Source organism: Podarcis cretensis, assembly GCF_951804945.1.
Source record: "Podarcis cretensis genome assembly, chromosome: 4".
In the NCBI taxonomy this organism is placed as follows: domain Eukaryota; kingdom Metazoa; phylum Chordata; class Lepidosauria; order Squamata; family Lacertidae; genus Podarcis; species Podarcis cretensis.
Genome location: NC_137173.1, coordinates 69,862,129 through 69,888,643, shown reverse-complemented (window position 1 = coordinate 69,888,643; position 26,515 = coordinate 69,862,129). Strand labels below are relative to the sequence as shown.

Sequence of the window (26,515 nt, the reverse complement as noted above, 5' to 3'; positions counted from 1 at the left end):
CTTTGTGAGTAGAATCCATAAGTTCTATCTGATAGTGCTGAACCACTCATCAGAAACTAATTCAATTTATACCACTCAGTATAACAAAATCTCTTAACACAGATTACATAAAAACAAACACGCCATGTAAAATTTCCTATAAACAAAATAAAAATGAAACTATATAGCACAAATAAAGCTGAGCTGTGTACAAAACAGAATTAAAAAGCTAGTCATTTACTGTACTTTATGAAGTTTTTCCAGAGTACTTTCAATGTGGATTTTTTTAAATAAAAAGTGACACAGCACTCCTCACGAATCCCTATAGTGGGTTGTGGCAAATGACCACATTCTAGTATGCCTGTGATGAATTCTGCTCATTATAAAAGTGCATACACAAAAACTACTATATATTACCAAAATATGAATTTAATGCAAGCAGAATGTAATTTACTGTCAGACTGTCATAAAATTGTAGAGGGGGACTCTGAGGATCGACTAGTACCTTAGACACAGTATTAAAATACAATGAAAAAAAATACGTACATATGCATAACAATGTACAAGACATAATTCATTTTGTTTAATCTGTATTACCAGAGGAAGAATATGAATCAAAGGGGGATATTACCATATGCCCATGGTATGTTTTGTGTTGGCAGTCAACATCCATTATTTAATGTCATATATATACATTTATATACATTGTATATACAATGTCCTGTATTTACTGTATATAGGATGTTTTAGGTTAGTACTTTTGTATCCAGCAGACAATAAGAACTATGAGCACAAAAGAAACAATTTTACATTTTTTCATCCGTGTCCCTAGCATTCAATTAAGCAGATTATTTTGGGGCAGATAGAGAGAATGTATTTGAAAGCGTTGATCTTGAAAGCAAAACAAAACTTGTCGAAGGGAATTTTGTTAAATGGTTAATGGTAATTCACTAGGTTTCATTAAATGCAGTTTATAAGAAATCTGTTGCCTCTAAACTGTTTTTTGCATAACTCAAAATAAATACAGGTGTGTGTGTGTGTCCCCCCCACATATAAGTTACAAAATTATGTGTTTTAAACTCTCCACTCCTTTGTAGGATAGACTATAAGACTGCTTGTCCTGATTTATGGTATGCATTGGTATTAGTTGAACTGATTGATGTCTTCAGGTAGACAACTTGTTTCCACTTTAGCTACAGAGGAGTAAGTGGAACAAGTGAAGCATAAGATCTGGCTGTTAAACATTTAGTTAGCCTAGCATTTACAATGCACTTAATGAACTACTTCTAGTGTTTTGAAAATTAAGACGTTTTCTGTTTGTTCAGCATTCTCTGGATTTTCAACCAATACCAAATACGACCCATGTCAGATTAAAGCAGAAATAGCAAGTAGGCGTGACAGAGTGAGTAACCCTTTTCTAATACTTCATGCTGAAAATAATTAGTGTCACCTCTTCTTCTTCACTCTATAAGCTTTCTTTGTGTTTTTGCATTTCAGCTTTGCCTTAGTGAAGTAATTCTAGTGGAAAACTTGACTCCAGCTCCCTGCAACTATCCAAACTCTTTATTGTTTTTAAGGGTTGTATGCTCTCTTAAAAAAAATAATAATCAGAATCATTGCACCACAAATTCATGTTAATTGAGAGATATGTTTGTTAGCTGCCACTGTGAGTTACTCAATTGCAGCACACATATATTAAAGTCGGATACTTTCATTGGTAGGGCAGGGAGTGGCAATGGCTCAGCGACAGAGTGCATGCTTTTGTGCAGAAGGAAATCCCTAGTTCGGTCTGAAACACTGGAGAGCTGTTACCGGTCAGCAGTAGAATTGCTGAATTGAGCAATGGTCTTATTTGGTATGAGGCAGCTTTGCATGCTCCTTATTGAGTTGTAATACCCTAGGGCAGTGATGGCCAAACTTGGCCCTCCAGCTGCTTTGGGACTACAGTTCCCATCATCCCTGACCACTGGCCCTGTTAGCTAGGGATGATGGGAGTTGTAGTCCCAAAACAGCTGGAGGGCCAAGTTTGGCCATCACTGCCCTAGGGGCATTGGGATGGAGCAAAATGGAAGATGTTCTGGCTGCCATTAACAGTATGATATGCTCCCATATTGGGCTGAGTTGAGTTGAGTAATGGAGGTAGTATATTGTATCTCAGCTTTTACTTTAGGCTGCATGTAACTCTTTACAGTAAACAATAAAATATAGATTGAAACTGACATGATATATATAGGTATTCCAAAGCAATGTTAAGCACTACAAACATGTTCCTAAATTGCAAGTTCTTTTCATTCACCTATATTGAGAGAATGGTTATCAACTTTCCAAACACTCTAGATAATGAAGGGTGGATGCATTTGAGTTAGCTATTTTTTATGTGACCAGTTCTGAAAACAAAACTTAATCAGGCATATTTATTCTCTGTGTATACATAGTATACATATAAAAACTTAACTTTTTAAGAAGTCTTCCTGAGATCAGTTGGTGTTTTCCTAAGTTCTTTACTATTTATAGTGGTAAAATTATAGCAAAATAAACACATAGTTATAGATGTAGAAATTTCTTTAGCACTTCTCCAATTATCTTGCCAATTCTGTTAAATCAGTTATACCAAAAAATAGTGACTTGCCTTGGCCCTCCCCATTTGTTCCATACTTGACAACATGGTATCACTGCAGCTTAGTAGCTAGGACTGTGCACTGGATTTAGCCATAAGCTGAACCCAAAACCAAATTGGGCTGATTTAGAGGGATCAAGGCTTGACCTGAGTTGGGTCAAGACAGCCCTGGGTTGGGCTGCTTGGAGGGGTTGTGACATCTGGTGGGAAGGCTGCAGACCCCATCAGGAATGCATTTGCAAAACAGCACCCTGCAGAATTCACTCAGCTCATTCAGTTGTCCTGGGTGCAGGCAGTCCTTTGCAAGTGCCTTTCCTGCAGGATTGAATCTTCCTACTCTGCAATCGAGGAGAGTAGGGAGAAGATGCAGCTTTTCCTACTCTCTTTCCCACTTCTGAATGTATGTTATAATTAGGGATTAAAAAACCCTAATTAAACATTAGTACAAATGTCACAAATAAAGTTTAAATTTGATTTGGGAGCCACAGGAACAGAAAGCATGGAGCCATTATATTGCCTGTGTAACTTGGATGCACTGTTTCAGTGGCATTTGGTGAATGATTTTGTCCACAAATAAACTACTAAAGGAACTATTGAGTCAAGTACATGGAACATTTTTGCAGCATTATTATGAATATAGTAAAACAAAGAACTGAAGACACAGAGACATAGACAAAAGGACATGCATAATTCTTGTCCTCAGTTACTTTTCTTTATGCTTGAACAACCTGGAATATTTGCTTGGTATGTCTGCAGCCCAATATGGCTGCCTTTCTAAAATCAATTCCTGCCTTAATAAGGTGGCAATCCTAACCCCACTTCCCTAGGAGTAAGCGCCATTGTATTCAGTAGGACTTACTGTTGAGTGGACCTGGTTAGGATTGTGCGGTAAGCTAGGATGTGCATGAGCTGTGTTCACTTGATTTTCTCTTACCTTTGTGAAAGTGAAGAAGGAAACTAGGAAACTACAATTAGCCATTACTTCTGGACCAGAAGTTCTGATTAATGGTATCCCAATAAACTAGGATTTAGAAACCCACTTTAACCAGTAAAATGGAGAAAGTACATGAAGGGAACAATTGCAGCAGTGGTAGTATGTTTCCAGTGCATACTATTCTCTTAACTTTTTTTTGGTCTTCTCCAGCTTTCTAGGTTGAAGCGGGAATTAACGCAGATGAAGCAAGAACTACAGTACAAAGAGAGAGGCGTAGAGACACTACAAGAGTGAGTTCAAATGAAGCAGGATGAGGTGTTTTGCCCTAATTCTTGCTGGTGTAGATAGTACAGTTATGAATGTTGTTCATAATAGCACTTTGTTGATGTTTGTGCTTACCAACAATTCTCCAAATAATTCTAACATTTCCTGTGGGAATGTTACAGTGAACACACAGTGTTTAATTTGGGAAGCTCCTCCTCCTGAATTGTTCCCTGTAGGAACCCTCCCTTTACTTGACACTTGTACTCTCTGTTCTCTGGCCATTATCTAGAAGGCCAGCCCCCCTCCCCCCGCCTTGAGCAATAAGATTGATTTCAGTTTATATATTACCAGAAATGGGTAACTTTCCTGCTACTTGTTTGTATAACAGGATTGACCGTAAGATGTCAAATGCCCATATGAATTACAAATTGGATGAAGCCCAAGCAATAATGAATGAGCTTCGAAGCATCAGGAAGGCTATTTGTTTGGGTGAGAGAGAGAGGCAAGACTTGATGCAGGTAAGAAGCTGTCAGTTACTTATGAATGACATTTGTTGTCTTATACAAGACTGGGAATTTATACCAAGTCAGAATGTTACTTCGTGCATACATAGTTGGTCAGTAACGTATTTTGTGGAAATGTGTTTCTCATTTTTACCATTTATGGATTTACCATGCTTTGAAATATGAAAGGTCCATAGTTCGTTCCATTTCCTTGTAATGTAATGTAACATTAATCACATCAGTGTTTCCTCTTCAATTGACTCCTGTTCTTCAGTGTTTGTATTGTAAAGTGGTACCTCAGGTTAAGTACTTAATTCATTCTGGAGGTCCGTTCTTAACCTAAAACCGTTCTCAACCTGAAGCACCACTTTAGCTAATGGGGCCTCCTGCTGCTGCCGCGCCGCCGGAGCACGATTTCTGTTCTCATCCTGAAGCAAAGTTCTTATCCTGAGGTACTATTTCTGGGTTAGCGGAGTCTGTAACCTGAAGCGTATGTAACCCGAGGTACCACTGTATATGGAAGTTAAATTGGAGGGGGGGGGGTAACAAACCAATGTTGAGATCACACATGCTCCTCACAGCCAGATAAGGTCCAGTTATAATGAAGCAAAAAACATCCAGGAGGAAAGGCTACAGGCTTTCAGGTGCCCAGACTTTTAGTAGAATCCCAAAATGCACCCTTGGCTTTTCTCAGCCCTATATTTTGCAGCAATCACACCTGGTATCACTTGACACAATGGGAAGTCATTTATTTATGTATCTATGTTCCATTAAAACACTCAAGGTTGCCTTCAGAGACAATTTAAATGACCAGGGATGGGGTTATTTCCAGAAGAAGGAAATACTCACCTTAACATCCCCTTTTTAGTTGATGCTCTTGGATTAGATGAGCATGACTCATTTTTGTGTAGGTGTTGGAAAACTGAGCTGATGGAAAATTTGTTGACAGTTGGTCCATATATAGGTAAAAGGACAGGAAGAGTTAGCCAGGCCTAAATAGGGTATGGTGACTAAAATGATGTTATTGATGTGAAAAAATATCATTTTTATAAGGAAACTTTAAAGAAGAATTCAAATTGCTTGAGAATTTGTTTTCGTGGCCTGTCAGGAAGTCCTCTATATACTCAAATTGTTAGTGTGTGAGATTTTATTTTGGAAATATTATATTGTTATAGTAAAAGAAAGAAAGAAAAAGGAATAGCTATAAAGTTGCAATAAATGGATGTAGCTAAACTGAACTGTAAGTGATACTTTGCTAAATGCTGGATTTATATTGTGTTGGGAGCCTTTTACTAGCTGCTTAGACTGGTTTTCCAGTGAAATCATCTTTGGGTTAACTGACAGAATTGTTTAATGAATAATCCCTTCTGTTTGCTTGACGTGACAAGGTGTCAGAACATAATGGGAGGGGAGAAATACTTAGTCAGATAACTCCCCACTAAAAGTGAAACAACTTACAATATGAAAATACCTTCCCAATTGTCAGACCATATGGGGTAGGCTGAAATGCTTTTCCTAGGAGATACTGAAAGAAAATGTTGGTTTTTCCAACAAATAGTTCTACTGAGGTATCTGTTGAACACTACCGCCTGCCATTCTGATCTACCCTCCTGGATGGCAGCTGCTTCAAGCTAAGATCTGAGTTAATGTAAAGTAGCACAGATATTTATAGATATTTCCAGCATTAAAAAATTGTCCCTTATATATTACTCAACAGAATTAAAGCTCCTCGTGCACACAGTCTTGAGGACTACTTAATACTAGCTATTTTTTAAGTCTGTCTAGACTTCATGCATTTTACAATGTTTTCCTGTTGCTATATGCATCATGTTAAACTTATATTTTTGTATAGATAAGCTCATTTAAAAAAAGCTTTCTATGCAAGTCCTGATTCCATTCTATATGGTGATCTTTGCTGTCGTAAACTAGTAACAGAAATCCATGGGCTATTAGTGACTTGTTTTAAAAAGGATGATTAAACTACAAATAGATTTTTTTATAAGATGCTTTTCTTAATGTTCTTTTTTTAAGAGTCTGGCCAAGCTGACAGATGGATTCAGGAATAGCTGTTGTATTACAGAATCTCTGCAGGATCTTCATCATAATTCTAGCCCACTTAGTGACTCCAGTTTACCTCAACACTACTCTGATGCTTGTTCTCAAACTGATATCATTGGAGAGGTATGCAAATATTTTTATTTAAATATGTTTGCTATGAAAAAGCAGTAACAGCATTTAAATATATTTTCCCAATTCAGTTCAAAAGAGGATTTAATCAAAACACACAATGCATATAATTGCATTATGGGCTTTTTACCTTCTACTGAAGCAAAAGAATGAAGTTGAATTAATAATATAATATAATATAATATAATATAATATAATATAAATGTAGCACTGTTCTAAACTATACTGTTGATTTCCAATTTATAGGTTAGTGAGACTGTTTAGCAAATCCAACTAAATTGAAGAAATCTCTTAACATATTGCATTTCATTAAGGCATTAAACTAGAATCTATTTTTCTGGTTGAGATTTGCATTAGCTATTTAAACCTTGCATACATTTTTTCACTCTACAAAGCATATGTAATTTCTACCATTTTTCTATGTTTGTTCCAAAGTATATTTTCTGTCTATCATTTTTTCTTTGTTGCAGGAATGGGCAACTATCTCCAGCATGGTATGTATAATGGCTGAATTGCTTGATTTAAGAAGCACTCATATTACGTAAGAATTATATTCCCTTTGTGCTCATAGAATTTTGAATCAATCACAGAAACAATCTGTACTTGAGAAAGGTCTAGAGCCTCAAACAAAGAAGTTAAATATGAAGTCTAACAGTTGCCTGTGTAGTCATTAATTTATTTGAAATTACTGAGAATGAGGTATTGAGAACCAATGTATTGTATTTTTCGCCCCATAGGACGCACCGCCCCATAGGACGCACCTAGGTTTTTTTTTTGGGGGGGAGGGGAAATAAAGAAAAAAAAATTATCCCCCCCCCCAGGCGCGGGGGAAGCCCGAGCTTCCCCCGACCCCAGCCCCCAGAACAGGCTGCTGCATGCAAGCCTTGGGAGCCCAGAGGGCGCGTGAGGCTTGCCGATATCTGCCTAAAGCACGGGGCGGTCTCTGCAGCTCGCCCCGTGCTTCGGGCTGCAGGCTGCTGCCCGCAAGCCTTGCGCGCCCGGCGGGACCTCCGCCCGGGTGCGCAAGGCTTGCGGATAGCTTCCTGAAGCCTGGAGAGCGAGAGGGGTTGGTGCACACCGACGCCTCTCGCTCTCCAGGCTTCAGCAAAAGCCTGTATTCGCCCCATAGGACGCACACACATTTCCCCTTCATTTTTGGAGGGGAAAAAGTGCATCCTATAGGGCGAAAAATACGGTACATTGGCATAGGTTTGCACTCGTGAGTTTCAATATTATAAAGAAAATGTCATTCTGTAGCAAACTATGTATTTTTCTAAAAGTTTATATGGTATTTTAAACATAGTTTAGCATGAATTCTGGGTCTTAGATTAGATATAGTAAATCACTATAGGCATTTATACTTGGGATCCAAGATACTGTATCATGAACAAAATGATAATAGCTTCAAAATAGTTTTGGACTAGATTTGGGACAGAAGTGGCTGGTACAGTGAGTCAGTGCTGTTTTGCTTATGCAGGGTGACAATGTTAAGGTTGGGTGCCATGCAAGAGTGTTGAATTGGTTCCATTGGCACTGCTGTGCAGCCCTGACTTTGCCCCTGCCCTGCCCTATTCCAGTAAACACTCCTGGTTAGGTGTTGATGTTGAAGTTACATTTCTCCTCACAGTGTTACTATTTTCTAATGCAGTGCTAATTTTGTCATTTTTCTTGCTTTTCAAAAGTTTGGATTTGATGACAAAAGACGTGCTGACAAAATAAAATTGAGCTGGCAATATGAAGAGGCCAGAAAGAAGTAAGTATTCATAACTTGCAATGTTGATCACCAATGCTAACCAGATGGTGCTCAATTCTTAAATGAATCAGTGGTCTGGCTCTCACAGGAAACTAAGCTATGGTTTATTAAACCATGTGGGTTACATTCACACATCTGTAATTATTAAGTTTGGTTAAAGGTTGCTCATTAACCAATGTTTGTTAGCTTATAAAGCTCGTTATAAACCTCATTTAGTTCAAAGGTCACTTAACATGACTGATTTCCAACACCACTTATAGTTGCCAGGTCATTTAGTTGACCTCTAGGTCTGATCATGTCAGCTAGATAAGAGGGAGCATCTAGAGTGGGGCAGGTTGTCAAATGGGGCTTGAATATTATCACTAGTAGTTTCACACCCATTGAATATAGATGTAAGTCACATCTAAAAGTTTGTGTCTGAAACTTTGTGCCTAGGTATAAGAATAGTTATTTAATGAAATGTGCAGTTAGTGTTTCCCATCAAGGATTGGCAAATCAGAGAAGCACTGCACTTTTTATGATTTTACACAGTAGACTAACAAAGGACAAAAGGAATCGTGTTGCCATGTTGCTGAAATAGATGTGGAGCCAGTTAGTTGCTTGGGTAGGAGATCACAGGAAACTCCATGTAAAAGTGGGAAACACCTCTAAAAATTGGACCAAGATCATTTATTGTAGGCATGCAATAAAATAATAATTGGAATTAGTACATAAATCTCTCCTTTTCAGAAAAGCTGTAGCTTTTTGTATCAAATATATAGTAATTGTATTTAAAACCATGTTTAGGTAAGAACTCAGAGCATATTTGCTTCTACCAGTTATCTCTGTGGTCACATTCTTCATTTATCATGCATTCCTTCCCCTTAGCTTGCTGGCATTTCTGTATGGCTTTTGTCTCCACAAAATATTTCTGTGTTCAACCTCACTTTGCTAATGAAACATCTATTGCAGCTACACAGTGTGGGTGTAGGAATGTGCTGCGTTTGGTTTAAATCTACAAGCTACTAAATTAACATGTTACAGTACATTAAAAATACTTTCGTCAGGCTCCTGTTTATCCAAAGTGATGAGAAAGCAAAGTATATGTGTCACCATTGGAGTTGAGAAAATTCTTCCACAAAATAGAAATTTGTGTGTGTGTGCTTTTTCATTAGAGACCGTGCTAAGAATTCATGCAGTATTCATTGTCCTTTACTGTAAGCAATGTCAAGGAATCTAAAATAATAGACTTAATCATTCAGTATACCAAGGATAAAGTTTTTCTCCTGTAGTAGATAGTAAGCTGTTTGGACAGTGTGCATTTTCTTAGGTGTTCTGTCCCATTGTCATTTTAGCAGTTCAAAACAAATGCATTTATTTATTTATTACAGCAAATATTATTAATTTGAATGAAGTCCTGATGTATTTAACTGAGGTGGTAGTCTTAACTAAATTTTACTGTTTTTTGTTTTGAGTTCAAAATTGTGCTACATTTCATTTTCTATTTTGGGATGTACCGTATTTTCGCCCTATAGGACGCACTTTCCCCCTCCAAAAATGAAGGGGAAATGTGTGTGCATCCTATGGGGCGAATGCAGGCTTTCGCTAAAGCCTGGAGAGCGAGGGGGGTTGGTGTGCACCGACCCCTCTCGCTCTCCAGGCTTCAGGAAGCTATCCGCTAGCCGTGGGAGACGCAGCTCTTGCCGGCACCCAGAAGCTTGGGGTGCGCTGAGCTCAGCACGCCCCAAGCTTCGGGCTCTACTCTAGCTCTACGTGGGATAGCAGCCTGTTCTGGGGGCTGGGGTCGGGGGAAGCTCGGGCTTCCCCCGCCCCAGCCCCGCACCTGGGGGGGAAAAAATATTCCCCCCCCTTTATTTCCCCCCCAAAAAACTAGGTGCGTCCTATGGGCCGGTGCATCCTATGGGGCGAAAAATACGGTAGTTAGTCTTCAGAGAACTTTCCTGATGGAAAATGTCACTCAGGATAATTGAAATTCAATATCAGTGTTTTTCCTCTTTTTTTTCCTGCACCATGATAGTACAAATTCATGTTCGCAAGTCTTTTTCATGGGATGCGTAACAAATATTTTTGTGGATGATAGATGCAAACATTTCCCCTGATTTTACATTTCATTCTGTCAAAATAATAACATTTTTTCAGAAGATTCCAAAGTAAAAATATTTTTATGAACACGTACGGTATTAAAAGACAAAGAGCCTACTGGAAAGAAGTGGAATTTGCAGTAATGCATACTTTTGAAGCTGCTTTGGAAGGATTGATATAGATGACCCTCCAGTAGTAAAGTTATGAGAGTGCTTTTTAACCAGGAGCACCTAATGCATACAAGTATATGGAACAGTATTCTTCAAGCTTATCCTGGGTTTTCCAGAAGCTTATGATAGCAGATGGTACATGTGTGGTGTATATTTTAAGGACTTTCATAACTGTACTGTAGAGATTTTCCTTGCTTTTTCTTCTTCTGTAAGTTAGTAATTTCTTGGTGGTCCTTTGTAATGAAGGGTTTTCAGTATCCAGCAACAGTTGGCTCTGCATGATCATGAGTCTTGGCCAGGGATGGTGGAAGCGGACAGAGACCATCTTCAGCTCATCAAAGAGAAAGAAGCTCTCCTACAAGAACTGCAAGTCATAAGCCAGCAGCAGAGGTCCCCGGAAGACATGGATCGTTTAGAGGAGGAAAAGAGGAGGTTGGAGGATGAAATCCAGCAGGCTCGGGCCACTTCTTCTCATGGTGCAGCCGAAAGGTTTAAGGATTTAATTATTTTGTTAGATGCTATGGGGTATATAACAAACACATTGGGATAGTAATGAAGTTAGGAGGCTTTACTAAAATAGTGGATGCTTGTGCTTCTTAACAAATCCTACTTGGCTCTTATTTGCTATGCCACATTTTCTTAAGTCTCCAGAGCTGGTTTAACTAACTGACATAGTACCAGTCTAATTCAACTATGCAGGGATGTGGGTGGCACTGTGGGTAAACCACAGAGCCTAGGACTTGCCGATCAGAAGGTCGGCGGTTCGAATCCCCGCGACTGGGTGAGCTCCCGTTGCTCGGTCCCTGCTCCTGCCAACCTAGCAGTTCGAAAGCATGTCAAAATGCAAGTAGATAAATAGGTACCGCTTCGGCGGGAAGGTAAACGACGTTTCCGTGTACTGCTCTGGTTCGCCAGAAGCGGCTTAGTCATGCTGGCCACATGACCCGGAAGCTGTCTGCAGACAAATGCCAGCTCCCTTGGCCTATAGAGTGAGATGAGCGCCGCAACCCCAGAGTCGGTCATGACTGGACCTAATGGTCAGGGGTCCCTTTACCTTTAATTCAACTATAGAGGTAAATACTATGTGAGTAATACCAGTTGCAGTTATTGTTTGCTTGCTTGCTAGTATTTTATCTGTCAAGCTAATATTTTATCTGCCACTAAATAGAACGTTTTTTGTTGTTTTTTTACTGTCATTGCAAAATAAGAATACTAGTTTATTCTATTATAGGATACTGTTACAAGAAAAGAAGAACTGTCTGCTCATGCAGTTGGAAGAAGCAACTCGTTTAACATCCTATTTATGCTCGCAGTTGAAGAGGTTAGTTCTTCAGAGAAATTGATTCTTGTGTTTATGGCAAATTATGACAGTTGGCTTTCCAAAAAAGTAAAATTGACCTAGATATAGTCTCATAGTCTTATACTCTAAATGAGACTGAACAGGTTACCGTTACTTTTAGCTATATATTGCTAGCATATTGCTTCATGGCCATTTCAGTAGATTAGGAATATTATTTTATTTTTAACTCCAAAAATCCAGAAAGCACTCTTAAGTTTCAAAATACAGATTGATATAGTAATGATACAAACTTGGTAGGCTGTTGGCCAATTTCCTAAATCTTGAGGGTTATCTGTATATTTGATTAGAAGACGACAATGACTGATGATTATATGTAACTGATTAATATTTCTCATCTGTCAGTTAAATCAAAAGCAATCATATTTTTTGCTATTGTAAGCATTTATTAAGAAATATAGGCATTCAATTTTGGACCAGACTTTACTTAGTTACAGACTTTGAAACTTAAAAAAGACTGAATTTCTTGTGGGAAATTGATGACAGATATTTGAAGTACTGGGTAAGTTCTGGTGACTTTTTATAACAGAGATCCTGTTAGGAAACCAATCTGAGAGTAACAGAAAGTGAAGAAATGAATACAGTTGAAAATAAAGCTGAGAAAACAATACGGATTCCATTGACTCAGTTTGCATGTAAAACTAAACTCCAGGCTAATATGTTCAATCCTACCCTAAGACACTCTACTTCTTTCAACTTGGAACTACTGAACTTTGTCCTTTTATTCAAATTGGGGCGCTTGGTTTTCACTTGCCATGCAACTAGCATTTCAAGCAGGAAAAATGTATATGGGGGTGGGTGGGGAGGTCTCAAACACAAACCATAGGCTGCTATTGCAGATGTAATGGCAAAGGATGGCTTGCTACGAAAGAGAGGTGTGGGAGGCCAGGAACAAAGGAGCTTGTGTGCCAAGGGCTGTCTGAACCAACCCATTGTGTTTAGCATTTGTGCAGACATTTACAAATGCATTTTTGTCTTCTAGCTTGTCTGCCAGCACTCTAACAATATCATCTGGAAGTAGTCGGGGGTCATTGGCATCCAGCCGTGGATCTTTGGCGTCCAGCAGGGGCTCTCTCAGTTCTGTCAGCTTCACAGACATCTATGGTGTTCCTCAATATGAGAAATCAGACAGTGCTACAGAGTATGGGCAGCTTATGCGATATGACCCATTTCCTGTTGATTCTCACAGTAAAGATGTACAGTATATTGAAACTATTGGACATTCTAGCTGCAGTAAGCAAAGGAGATCATTGGACACGCCTTTATCTTTAGCATCTCTGTCCTCACGGTCTTCTCTGTCCTCACTATCGCCACCAAGTTCCCCCCTGGATACCCCCGTCCTACCTCCTTCTCGGGATTCTCCATTGGCCCAGCGGTCAGAAGGATATGAGGAAATGATGGGAACAGGTGCCTTAGAAATGCTCAGAGCTCAGGCCTCTATTTTGGGTGAAGACAAAGCACAAGAAACTGTTTCATCCAAGGCTCTTGAATATTCTACAGGCAGTGAAGGACTCCGAGAAGCAGGACTGCAACTGACAAATGTTCCAACCTCTGGAGGTAAGTTTTTGGCTTTCAACATTTTGTTTTGTTGATTCTCAAAACCCTAAAATGCATGATATGCTTATGCCATAAGTAAGTTTCGTAAGTTTAAATAACTGCAGTGGCAGGAATTAATGAAACTAATTAAATTGCCTAGGTGGTTTGTGAATTTATTTATACAGGAATCTCAAAACTGCCCTTTATTTTGTTATAACTAATTTGTGTTTTTCCTCTATGAATATGGAAAAAAGTATTAGTGAAATCTGATCAGTTAGTGTTCCTGCTATAAAACTTGTTAATTAACATGGAATTACGGTAATAAGTTTGGAGGAAGGCAAATTGTTGTTGCTTGGTCTTCAAAGCAGCAATTTTTTTTACTCCATGGTGCCTTGTTATGAATTTGACAATTTTAAATCTTCCGGATTCATGTACTAGAAGAGAGGACCACAAGTGGGCTGGCCATGGTGCATAATACCTACCAAAGTCATCCTTGAAAAACTTCTGTCATGTCTTGTCTTTCAGTTCTTGAAAGAATGGTTTTTCAAAGTATTTTTCATGTAATTAGGGTCTTTCTTCTTCACAACAAAGTGAATAGCAGCCCAAATCCAAATAAAATTAAAGGTGTGTTTGACTGAAGGGGTAAACCAGGGTTGAGTACAGGATCACACATGCAAGTCTCACACAGTATTTCTTTGCATGTTGGTATTAGCACAAAAGTTGGACTTTTTTAATAATAGTGTTCAATTAGAAACCTTTATGCAAGTAGAAACTTTGCTTACCAGGTTATTTCAATATGCACAGTTTTTAAGTGCATTCAACTGAATACTTTCTAAAATCTCTTCAAGTCTTGTCTGTTGTAGGTCTTCCCTATATTCTTTTCAATATTGCATTATTTCTAGAGCTGAATAAAATTGTATGTAATAAATGCAGAGCCTAATATTTCCACATGAGTACATGTGGAATACATGTGGTATTACTCCTCAGTTCCAAGTCTGCATTCTTGTGATAGCCATCTTTGATTCCAAGTCTTCTGTGCACATCCAGTTATTCCCTCTTCTATGACCTTCGCTGCTGCATCTCATAGTAAAAACATTTCACACACGCTGGTGAACTATCACCCTGATTCATCCTTTTGTGGTCCACTTAAACACCCAATCCTATTTTCTAGTTCTATTTTATCTTAGTATTTTTTAAAGTTACCTTTTCCCCCCATCCACCTTAAGTACTTTGTATACGTTGGATTCACCTCTTTCAAATTATCATTGTTCACTGAGTTTTCTACAATAAACGTACATACACATCTACATACTATCATTCCAATTGAAAACGGCAAATTAAGGATTAACAATACAACTTGGTGAATGTCTAACATGCATATAGTCAGGTCAGAGCATATAGTCAACATATAGTCCTCTTTCCTGAACCAGTCTCCATCCATAAATCATGAAATTCAAAACCAGATATACTATGGTAGTGAATTCTTCCATAATGTTTTTTGGTGGCTTGACTATTCCAACTTGTCAAGCCACTAGTGTTATAAGGTGGCTCCATTTAGCTATAAAGTATCTTCCTATTTTGCTTTCCTCAGTTCCCAAATCTTTAGCTTTTCTGCTAGAGCTATGATCCACACTTTAGGCTACCAATTCTTCACCATAAATAGTGACGTACATTCTGAAGGTTGTCCAGTCAAATTAGTCTCTCTATTGACACAGATGCATTCAAAGAATGTCAGGCTTCTGGTGACTTCCTCCAGCCTCATCAGGTTTTGGCCAAATGTTTAAACTTGCATTTGCTGCAGCCAATTAGCTTGTATTGCACTTAATCTGGCAATAAACTACTCTTGGACAATATATGTCCATTTTCCAAAAAAGCCCCTCATATCCTGTATTCCCCTTTGGTTTCTATTTCCTGTGCTGCCTGCACTTGTCCACACCTAGGGCTGGTCTAGGAAAGGTAAGAGTCGAGTTACTGAAATAACTCCCCCCACAAACTTTGCCCACAAAAAATGGGTTCTCTATTTGCCACAGCCTTCCTGTAGCGTTCCCCCCACCCCTGAAAAAGAGAGACCTATATGATGCTGCTGGGATGCGGGTGGCGCTGTGGGTTAAACCACAGAGCCTAGGATTTGCTGATCAGAAGGTTGGCGGTTTGAATCCCTGCAACGGGGTGAGCTCCCGTTGCTCGGTCCCTGCTCCTGCCAACCTAGCAGTTCGAAAGCACGTCAAAGTGCAAGTAGATAAATAGGTACCACTCCGGTGGGAAGGTAAAACGGTGTTCCCGTGTACTGTTCTGGTTCGTCAGAAGTGGCTTAGTCATGCTGGCCACATGACCCGAAAGCTGTACGCTGGCTCCCTCGGCCAATAAAGCGAGATGAGCGCCGCAACCCCAGAGTCGGTCACGACTGGACCTAATGGTCAGGGGTCCCCTTTACCTTTTTACCTTTATATGATGCTGCCAGTAGTGATCCAATTTAATAGCTGCCTAATCCACCTTTATTATTTGTACGAACAAGTTGTTTAACTTGGCATGTTTCCTAGTGCAGTTTGAGATTAAGGGCTCCCAGGACCCTTCTTTTTATACTAGTAAAGTGCTGTTCAGTTCACTTGGGATTTTTTACTACCATTCAAAGGTTTTTGCCAACAATGGATGGAAATGTCAGGAAGAGGAAGTGCAACAAAAGGGACATTTTTATCGCTGCTACGTGGCCTAGCCAAGTAAGGTTTAGTTTATACCAGGAGTTCACTCTCTGCAGGCCAAGCAAAGTTAGGAATCTTACTCCAGCACAGATTTATGCAGCCCGTAAAGCATCTAGTATTGACATCTTGCTGTGCAAAAGGGTTGCATTTGATAAGGTAAAGAAGGTAAAGAGCATGAAACAGAGCAGCATTCTTGCTTGGTGGCAAGCCATAGACTTGTTTGTTTGTTTGTTTTGGTATTGTTTTTACCCTGGACTGTTAAGATCCAAATAACAAGCTTTGGAAAGCATTACTGAATTTAAACTTCCCACCCCAATGCCGGCTATTTTCTTGAATCACAGTTTCAGTTTGTTCTTAAATAATGGTTCATTTTTAACAAAAATTACAGGTTTGACCAACTGATTTCACCATTTACTTAAATTATTCTTGTATTTTGTTTCTCACGTGGCACAACAGAAAAATTTGCTGTAAGTGAACTTAGAATTTCTTCTTGTGGTGGGTTTTTTTTCTTCCTGCCTGTAAAGCCCAGTGTGTGTGTGTTTGTGTGTTGTTTGTTTGTTTTTGTTCTGTATTGCGTGCATGTTGGGAGGGTGGAATATGCGCTCCTTGATTTCATCCCCCAAAATCATCTGTAACCATTATAGCCCATTCATGTTGCTGCAGTATTAACCGAATTATTTTCTATTTAATAGCCACTATTGACTACTGTAATAATGTTCTGTGTTTGCAGCTTAAATTGCTATCTTCTACATGCCTGGTAAATTGTGGGTGAGGATTACTATTTCCTTATTTTTGGAAGGATTTTTTTAAAACTGCCATCAAAGTATTTTAAACCCCAAAAATAGCAATACTATAAAAGCTATTAAAGTAACCACACATTCTTACTGCTTGGTGAATGTCTTTCTACAGTTTTAGTAACTAAAATTACTTAACTTGATGGTAGTTTTTCTGTCCACTAACTAATGTCTCAGGCTTCACGATAATTAAACCAAATTACTCTATATGACATGTCACAACTGGTTGTGGGTATATCTTTATACAACGACTTATAGTATAGTAATACTATAATTACTATATACTATAATATGCTAAGGGTGGTGCTGTGATCTAAACCACTGAGCCTCTAGGGCAGTTTGAATCCCCGTGACGGGGTGAGCTCCCGTTGCTCGGTCCCAGCTCCTGCCCACCTAGCAGTTCGAAAGCAGGTCAAAGTGCAAGTAGATAAATAGGTATCACTCTGGCGGGAAGGTAAATGGTGTTTCCGTGTGCTGCTCTGGTTCGCCAGAAGCGGCTTAGTCATACTGGCCACATGACCCGGAAAAACTGTCTGTGGACAAACATTGGCTCCCTCGGCCAGTAAAGCGAGATGAACTCCACAATCCCAGAGTTGTCTGTGACTGGACTTAACTGTCAGACTTTACCTTTACCTTTTTATAATATGCTAAATTTCAGAGGTTTTGTCTGCCTGCTGCATGATATTTCAAATCTTGTGTCCCTTTTTTTTTGGTCAAGCTGTGTTTCTGCTAATACTTTGTAAAAGGCATGCTGATAGGTGGCACCTACTTTAATTTTAGTGGCATTGTCTTGTTAATTCATTTGAAAGCATCAGGCAAAATAACTTCAACTGAAACATTTATAACATGTTTGAAACATTTTCATATTGCATCTTGATTCTTCATTATTTTTTTACTATTCTATAGCACAGTATATCTTTTTCTTTTTTCTATTTGGTGATCTCCAAGGTATAGTAGTCAGTGAAAGAGTCTTTTAGTCTGCCAGCTTTTTGTGGCACTTCTTCTTTGTTCATTACAGTTTTGTAAAAATTATATAAATTTGCAGAACTTTATTACCATATAGGAAAGATAAATTCAGGTAGTGAAGCTCTCCTCGGCTCCTTTGAACTTTGCAAAGATTGGAAAAATCACACTTGTTCTTTCCTCTGGTGGGCTGGAGTGAGTCCATGCAGCATAATATTATCCATTGTCAAGGCAGTTCACCAGGAAACTGATCAAAAGGGGAACTGTGTTTCCAGGTTCAAAAATGCTGCTAACCTGAATAGTGTAGATTAATTGAAAAGTATTACAAGCATGAGAGAAATTACTAGGGCTTGTTAGTCTACTAGGATCATGTGGTGGGACATAGAGATAACACTTGCTGGGAAAATAATAAAAGATGCAGCAAAGGGCATTTATTGTTTTGATTTGTTGATACTTCCCCCTTGATTCCTTGGGTGCTGCATTTTACTCCTTGCAACTATTTTAAATGGAATATTGCAGAGCAGGTTTCCCTTGGTCCACTAAGATTGCACATACTTGTGCTGCACACAATTGAGTAAATACATGCATCAAATGCATAGTATATTCTCTTGCCACACATAGCTGTTGTATACCAACTAGCCTCATAAACTAGTTGCTTAGTGGTAGGTTATTTACAGCCCATAAACTAGTAATCTCACCTAGGACTCTGATGTCTAAATCTCATGTGTATCTTATATGAATATGTTAATATAGTTGCCAGCACAGATACAAGTCAAACTACGTGTAGTCAGTTATATACCGGTACATCTCAAGGTACTATTTGGAACACCTTTACATGTATATAAAATTCAAGAATGGTACTGGAGCTTCTACTTTTTGCTGAGGGCATGGTCTTGAGGGCAAATGTTGCAACTACCTTGCTGAAACTAAGCAGGTTTGCTCAATCCCAAAAATGGTGACCACCTGGCAACCCTACAGATCTACCTTGAGGGTCACAGGTGAAGGAAGGCGTGACATAAGTCTACTAAACAACTGCATAAAACAAATGTCAGCCTTTTGAGCTGCTTTCCTACTTTTCTGACTTTTGAGAAAAATAAACTGTCTCTATTTGTATGTATCCTGTCTCAAGTGAACATTTTTGTAGTTTCCATTTGAAAAATCAACTCCTCATGTATCCTGCCTGTTGTGCACGTATAATTGCTGATAGTCCTTTATGTCTGCAAAGCTGTCATGGTACTGCTGTTCATATACAGTGGTACCTCGCAAGACGAATGCCTCGTAAGACGAAAAACTCGCAAGAAGAAAGCGTTTTTCGTTTTTTGAGTTGCTTCGCAAGACAAATTTCCCTATAGGCTTGCTTCACAAGACGAAAACGTCTTGCAAGTTTGTTTCCTTTGTCTTGCAAGTTTGTTTCCTTTTTCTTAAAACCGTGCATTCAGGGGGTGCAGTTGCGACTTGACTTCGAGGAGCAACTCATAGCACGCCTTTTTTGAGGGTTTTTTTGAAGACTTTGGTGATTTTTTGAAGCTTTTCCAAAGTACGTGCTTCGCAAGACGAAAAAATCGCAAGACGAAAAAACTTGCAGAACGAATTAATTTCGTCTCGCGAGGTACCACTGTATGTTGAGTTCCAAGTAAAAATGAAGTGTAACTTGTATTTGTTTGCTTTTGCTCCAGTCCTATTGCCCCTTTATTTATTTTTAAAAGTCTATTTTGGACTTGAAATTATATACTAGGTCGATTCCTACCTTAAGTTACTTGCACTTAGCTTTCATGAAAACCAATGGGATAAATTAGTCACGACTTAAATCTCTCTTATTTCAGTAGGAACTAAATCCAATTTACTGAATCTGGATCTAACCCATGGTTTATAGGTTCCATTAGTAAGCATGAACGTATGTAGCAATTACGGTATGATTTATATTCACAGAACCTTCAAAATAAACCCTGCACTATGCAAGTATATGAATACCTGTTTAATTTATGATTAGCTTGATAACACGAAGACATGTAATATTAGATTGCTTTAATTTTGTTTGAAGCAAGTTGATCTACAGCACATGCATAGTCATGGTATGGCTTGAAGGCCACAGTAAATATCAGTGAATTACACCAGTGAAAATGGAACATATTCTTCTGGTTTTCGCAACATTGCCTCTTAACTGTCTGCTCATTTTTTCAATAAACTGCATGAACAGTATTGTCTTTGCCTCGTCACAAAAGAAGCAAGTGACACAATCTAGACATAAATGAGAATGTATTTAATGATCAGCTAAAATGAATGAGACTTCAGTGTTAACTTGTGTTAGTTCAGGCCAAGAAGTGCCTTCTGTTTCTTAAGGGCACTTTCTTAAAACTTGAATAAACCACGGTGCCTTAGTGATATATAAAACATTTGTATGGATTAAGTTTTGCTTTTTCAAAATAATAATAATAATAATAATAATAATAATAATAATAATAATGTATGAATGATCCTTGTCTTTGCTGTTTTCCCATGTTGTAGCTGTGACCCTACGTGAAGATAGTGCTAGAAGGTCAGAGAGAAGAGCCAGGCGAGTCTCAGCATGTCTGTCCAATTATTCACTGGCTAGTGACAGTGGCGTGTTTGAAGCTTTAAGCAAAAGGTCAGGTTGTATAAATGTGTTGTAAATTGGAACTGTGCTTAACATCCTTCCCTTAAAAAGCAACAAAAAACACTTGGTAAAAAGTCTTATTTATATATACACTACTGACTAATGGCTAATTCTTTAAAACATTTTAGTTAGGTAGATTTTTTTACCTGGTTCTCTGGCTGCTTGATGACTATTGTGCTCTTTCTTTCTTTCCTTGCTTAATAACAGTTTAGGGTCTTGCAAACTCTCCCCCCCCCCAAAGCTAGTTAAGATATGTTTGGGATTGAAGCTAGTTAAGATATGTTTGGGATTGGGCTCCTTTGGGAAGGAAGGGGTGAGGGGAATAAATCAAATAAATGCTTTTAATTTGAATAACATGGATGATATACACAACGCTTCTGCTAGGTTGCTCCATGGGAAGGAGGATAAGACAATCACATCATATCGCACCATTCTTCACTAGTTCCACTGGTTCATGTTGTCTTTCAGGGTCCAATTCAAAGTGCCAGTTTTAGCCTTTAAAGCACTAAACAATTATTTGAAGGACCACCTGCGCTCATATGAACTTGCTTGGGCATGGATACATGCCTTGTATGCCTGCCTGTGAAGGCAGTTCATTTGTCAGGCATGAGTAGCAGGGCCTTTTCAGTGGTGGCTCCCAGAGGACAGAACACCCTCCTTCAGAGGTGTGCAAGGCCTCTTTGCTGCAGATTTTAAAACAGGCTTTAAACACCCACCTGTTTTTGAATCACCCTTTTAAAACAAAGGCCTCTCTGTTAGTTGTAGTATCTGTCTATGATACTGCTAATGTTGGTGCCTTTATCTGTTTTGACTATTTCACGTGTTACTCATGAGTAGGGAGTGACTGTGTTTACTTGGAGGCCTTTCCCAGCCCTACTTGGAATTGCCGAGAATTGAACCTGGTACATCCTGCATGTAAAACACGGGCTATACCATTCAACTAAAACCCCTTTTCTGAAGGGCTCAAAATATCTCAGGCAGCTAGAAATTTGGTAATGGTTAAAAAACTGTCCAGGTTTGCATGTCTGAGAATAAAATTATAGTTCATTATTTTTTAAGGTGAATAGCAACATGTGATAATAGGAAGTAAATATTTAATTCATTCCTTTTCAGCAATATAACACAAGATGTATGCTTGTAGCCATCTCTTGTTAACATGCAGTGGTTCCCATAGAGTTAGATAATGCTAAATCTTACTTTTGATGGAAGTTCATAATCTAAATAAAGAAGTTTAATAAGCAGTAGGTAAAGTGTGCATTGTTCATACAGAATAGCTCAGGTCATTTGTGGTAATTAAAATACAGCTCTACTGCTAGTTTTTAAACTGCTTTTTCTCTTATCACATAGGAATGAGGATATTGAAGAATCACTTTACAGTGATGCTGTCAGCAATGAAGAGCCCAAAATGCAAGTTGGATTTCTGTAAGTTTTTTCTTTTCTTTTCTTTGGTCGATATTCATTGTTAAAACACAAGTGTATGCCAGATGTGCAGCGTCCTTAATGGTTAAATAATTTTGAACTTTTGGAGCACAGCTAAGCTGCAGCAGATCATCATTTCAAAGAGAGAATACTCCAAAAGTGAGGAGAAAATTACCAGATCATGTTTGGTAAGGTGTGGCATTCCAGTTCTTCTCTACTAGGGTTGGGCGATACCAGCTTTTCAACATTGCGATGTATCACTAGCTAAACACCGCTACATTGCGATGTTGAAAAGGAAGGCCATCGGCATTTCTAAGCGGTATACATAAAAACAAACTATGCACAAAATGAAAACAATAAAACAAAACAATTCCCCCCCACCAAAAAACCTGCTGGAACAAGAAAGCCTTAATTATGTGCCTGAAGTTCAGTTAGGGTGGTGCCAATCTAATCACATTTGGGAAAGAGTTCTACAGGCTTGGGCCAAGCTGTGTATCTGAGCCTCCTGAGATCTCAGTATTTGGGTCACAAGATAAGGGATCAGGCAGTCCTTAAGATATCCAATAAGGACATGCACCTAATAAGTTTATTGAGAGGTGGGTTTTATTCATAAATGACTGAAATTTCAAGTTTCAAGAGACCTATGTGCAATTTTATTTATGGTAAGATATGAGCAATATTTTCTTGTTCTTCATGTCTTTGTTGTATGTGCTCTGGGATGTGATAATGGGATGTTGTGTTTTTTGTCATCCTTCTTAGTTTTTATTACTAAGTATGGTTCTGTCAGTAATTCACTATGATACAGTCATATAGTATGTTTTTATTGTCATTTTTGTATTTTATTTAAAAGAAGAAGAAGCTTCCAGGGTTTCTGGCAGATAAAAATAGTCATTTGTGCTACATGTGTGATTCTACATGTTTTGTCTTTGTATCCTATAGACCACACATTGGGTCACCAATTAATTGAGAACTTCTTTTTCAGGCATGACAGTGCGACTGAGTGTCTCCTGGTCCATGTGTTGCAGCTCAAGAACTTCACAGGCTTTGCTGTGAAAGAAGGCTGTAAAATGTAAGTTGAAATACCTACATTGGCCTGATTTCTTGCTTTCCATTCCTTCAAGCGTCAGAATACGGCGCATCTGTCTTACTTGGGGTTTAGAATAGAATGTGATCCATTTACTTCACGATGAACTCCAGAAAACTGACGAAAAACAATGTTAATATATTTATTTTAAATTAAAGACATTTATAAACTACCATTTTGTCCCATTATGGAGCAGCCAAAGCAGCTCTCACAACATGATTTAAAAAAAGAAAGTGTCAGAGCTGCCCAAGGTCCCAGCTCACAGAGGACCAATGCCAGGTCGTCGTTATATACAAAAGTCTTTATTGAAGTTCAGTTTCCATTCCAAAGCCGTAGCGCGCAGCTCTACGTCTTAAACCCTAGACCGCCGAAGTTCCGTCTGAATCTCCTCCCCCCTGACACCAGTTTAAGATTCTAGCCCTGCTCCACCTCTTCCTCTCCTCTCTCCTCCTCTGGGTCCTCCTGCCCGCTGGGGCATCCCCCTTTCTGGACTCTTCTGACGCTGAGTCCCCTGACTCCTCCCCCTGCCTCCGGCGGGCTTTAGGACCCGGTTCCCAATCCTCGTTCTCTGCTGCCCTGCGCGCCTGTACTTTTGAACTTGGCTCTCGCGCCAACCCAGTGACCTTCCTCCTGACCGTTACACTGCTTCTGTCACTGCTTCCCTCTTCCGGGATGCTAGCTGGACCTGACCTCCCCTCCATTGCCTGACTCTCCGATGGAGGCGTGGTCAGCCCTGACTCCTCTCCCTGCTGGGGGAGACGCTACCCCCGATACCTGGGACTCTTCCCCCCCACTATGCTCAGGTGGGGAAGCTGGTCCTGATCTCCAACTGCTGCTCTGGGAGTCCCCGCTGGCCCCTTGCTTCTGGAGTGTCCCCCTTGGGACCCCCCTTGCCCTGGCCACCGGCGCCCCCTTCTGTGAATCTTCTGATTCGCTGGAAAGGCTCATGGAATCTCTCGGGCCACTGTCATCTTCTCCTACGCTGCCCTCAGATTCTTCCCCTTCGCTCTCCATCTCCCCTCTTCCCTGTGCTTCTGCTCCTGAGCCCCTGACAGAAAGAAATAAGAAGCACTGCAAAGCAGTAAAATATACAGACTCAAAAAGTAAAACATGCTGATATTATTAATCAGATAACAAAAGTTTATGTTTATGTCGCAATGAATCAGTAGAGGGGGCGGAATCAGGGATTGGCATGGCCAGGCATCTGTTAGGGGATGCCTTGGTGAATCTAAAATGGCACCCATCCACTGCCGAACAGAGACAAGAACCAGCTGGGATTTCATAATAAATGCTGCTGCTGGGTAAAAGGTTAGTGACTGATGGTGGCCGCAAGCAGTCACATTGTACTGGGAATCTGATGTGGGGGCAGCTGCATCAGCCACAGGGAGAAGATTGTGCCAGGATGGTGCAGTTGCCCATTTGTGGCACCATGCTGAGGGCACACTCACTGGTGCCGGCCTTGCAGTGTTAAGGATATTTGATAAGCAATGACAGTCCCAGATAAATGTCCACAAACGCAGGGAAACTGGGAAACGCTGATGTGTATCTATAGATTATTCACCAGCATTCCCTTGTGAATGCTTAAGAAGTCTATGCTTTTGAACCTTCATAAAATTCATTTTAGTATTCACATGTAGATATTTGACAAATTTGAGACACTTGCTGTAACACATGCACAGGTTTACAGAGTTTTTCAGTCTGTTGTAAGTTAACCTACTAATAGTATAGTGATCAGGGATGCAAAAATGAAAATGATGTTTATTTAGCAAGCCAAAATGATATTACTGCTTCTGTTTACCTGCTATGACTTTTATTTTTATTTTGCATGTTCTCAGACATGTGAGGATATACTTACCATCTCTTGAGTCAGGCACATCAACCACTTACTGCTCCAGAGCTTTGGAATTCCAAACTCCCTTAGTGTTGAATGAAGTCTTCCAGATTCCTGTACATTCAAATATTTTGAAGCTGAAATCACTACAGCTTTATATCTGTTCTGTTGGCCATCACCAGCAAGAAGAATTGTTGGTAAGGGGTGCCTTTTTTTGGTAAAAAAAAATCACGTGTTACGTGTGCCTTTACGTTGGTCTGGTTCCCGCATAACACTAAGCCTAACAAACTATGACTTCGTTGAATGAGCAAGTTTGCCGCTGTAAACTTCACCCGGGCTTGTGGTTTATTTTCACAGCAGTAGGACTGAGGGAGAAGTGAACTGGACACCATTTTCTAAATGTGCACCAGAATACTTAATTGTTCATTCTAAGCCATAATTTGGCTTAGCTTTACATGAAAACCGAACTATTGTAAATGAAAAAAGTGGTTTCAGTTTTCTCATATTCCTGTGTTCAAAGGTGTCTCAGATTTAATCTAATCGTCAAGATAATTCCCTTTTTGTGGGTGATAGATTTGTTGATGTCATTGGTTTAGACTATGATGGATGTTCATTTACAATACTCAGCCTGTTAAAACAAAATCTGGTTTATAGTCATACCACTGGCTAATAAAAGTTTGGCATTGTATTACTGTTTCTTAAACCGATGCAGCTCTGTTGTTGGAAATACAAAATTGCTCATGTTTTTTCCCCATACATGAATATTTATCAGTTCAAACATCATGCCTAACAACATTTAAGTTGCCTTAACCGTGGTTTGGCTTCCATTCTGGAGTGAGCTAGTGGCTGCAGGATTGCGTGGTCACATTTCTGGTTTTTAAGGTGTTCCTCCCTGAAATATTACAATACTTCACTGGTCTTTTTTAGGCCTAATGCTAAACTTTGCATTAAGAAAGAGCCCCCTGCTGGTTTACTGACAGGAAACATTCAGCTTAGAAGTAGATGTTAGTGAAACTAACCCCCCTTTTTTTTCTCCCACATGCGACAGTCTACCAAACAATAGCAAGTATATTTACTTAAACCTTCTCTCAATATGTAAAGCCCCGAGCCTTTCACAGGTCATGAACACAGTATCCTCATTTTAGGACATTCCTGTTCTCTCTTAGAACATATCAGAGTATATTGTATGCAAAGGGACATAGATTCATAGAGTTGTAGAGTTGGAAGGGACCCTGAGGATCATCTTGTCCAGGCATGGCCAAACTCGGCCCTCCAGCTGTTTTGGGACCACAATTCCCACCATCCCTAGCTAGCAGGACCAGTGGACAGGGATGATGGGAATTGTAGTCCCAAAAACAGTTGGAGGGCCAAGTTTGGCCATGCTTGATCTAGTCCAACCCCCTGCAGTACAGGAATATGAAGCTATCCCATACAGAGATCAAACATGCAACCTTGGCGTTATTACTGTAAACCAGTGTTTCCCAACCTTGGGTCTCCAGCTGTTTTTGGACTACAGTTCCCATGATCCCTGACCACTGGTCTTGCTAGCAAGGGATGATGGGAGTTGTAGTCCAAAAACAGCTCGAGACCCAAGGTTGGGAAACACTGCTGTAAACAACTGAGTTATCCAGGCTGTGTATGCAAATAAAATTTAAAAAATAAGGCATCTTTGCAGAATGCCCTACTAAAAGTCCCCAGCTGCTTCTTC

At 39.5% G+C, this 26,515-nt stretch overlaps 1 protein-coding gene across 2 annotated transcripts in view; it reads left to right on the top strand.

The window, feature by feature from the left end:
• Positions 1 to 26,515, top strand: part of WWC3 (WWC family member 3) — a 62,223-nt gene that overhangs the window by 25,097 nt on the left and 10,611 nt on the right. For both annotated transcript variants that reach the window (XM_079972490.1, XM_079972489.1), the window contains exons 4-16: positions 1,305 to 1,381; positions 3,741 to 3,820; positions 4,183 to 4,312; positions 6,329 to 6,478; positions 6,955 to 6,978; positions 8,167 to 8,237; positions 10,736 to 10,978; positions 11,721 to 11,810; positions 12,829 to 13,403; positions 20,344 to 20,464; positions 21,821 to 21,895; positions 22,875 to 22,961; positions 24,812 to 25,004. In XM_079972490.1, the coding sequence (XP_079828616.1) occupies positions 1,305 to 1,381; positions 3,741 to 3,820; positions 4,183 to 4,312; positions 6,329 to 6,478; positions 6,955 to 6,978; positions 8,167 to 8,237; positions 10,736 to 10,978; positions 11,721 to 11,810; positions 12,829 to 13,403; positions 20,344 to 20,464; positions 21,821 to 21,895; positions 22,875 to 22,961; positions 24,812 to 25,004 (1,916 nt within the window). The remainder of the gene's footprint in view (positions 1 to 1,304; positions 1,382 to 3,740; positions 3,821 to 4,182; positions 4,313 to 6,328; positions 6,479 to 6,954; positions 6,979 to 8,166; positions 8,238 to 10,735; positions 10,979 to 11,720; positions 11,811 to 12,828; positions 13,404 to 20,343; positions 20,465 to 21,820; positions 21,896 to 22,874; positions 22,962 to 24,811; positions 25,005 to 26,515) is intronic.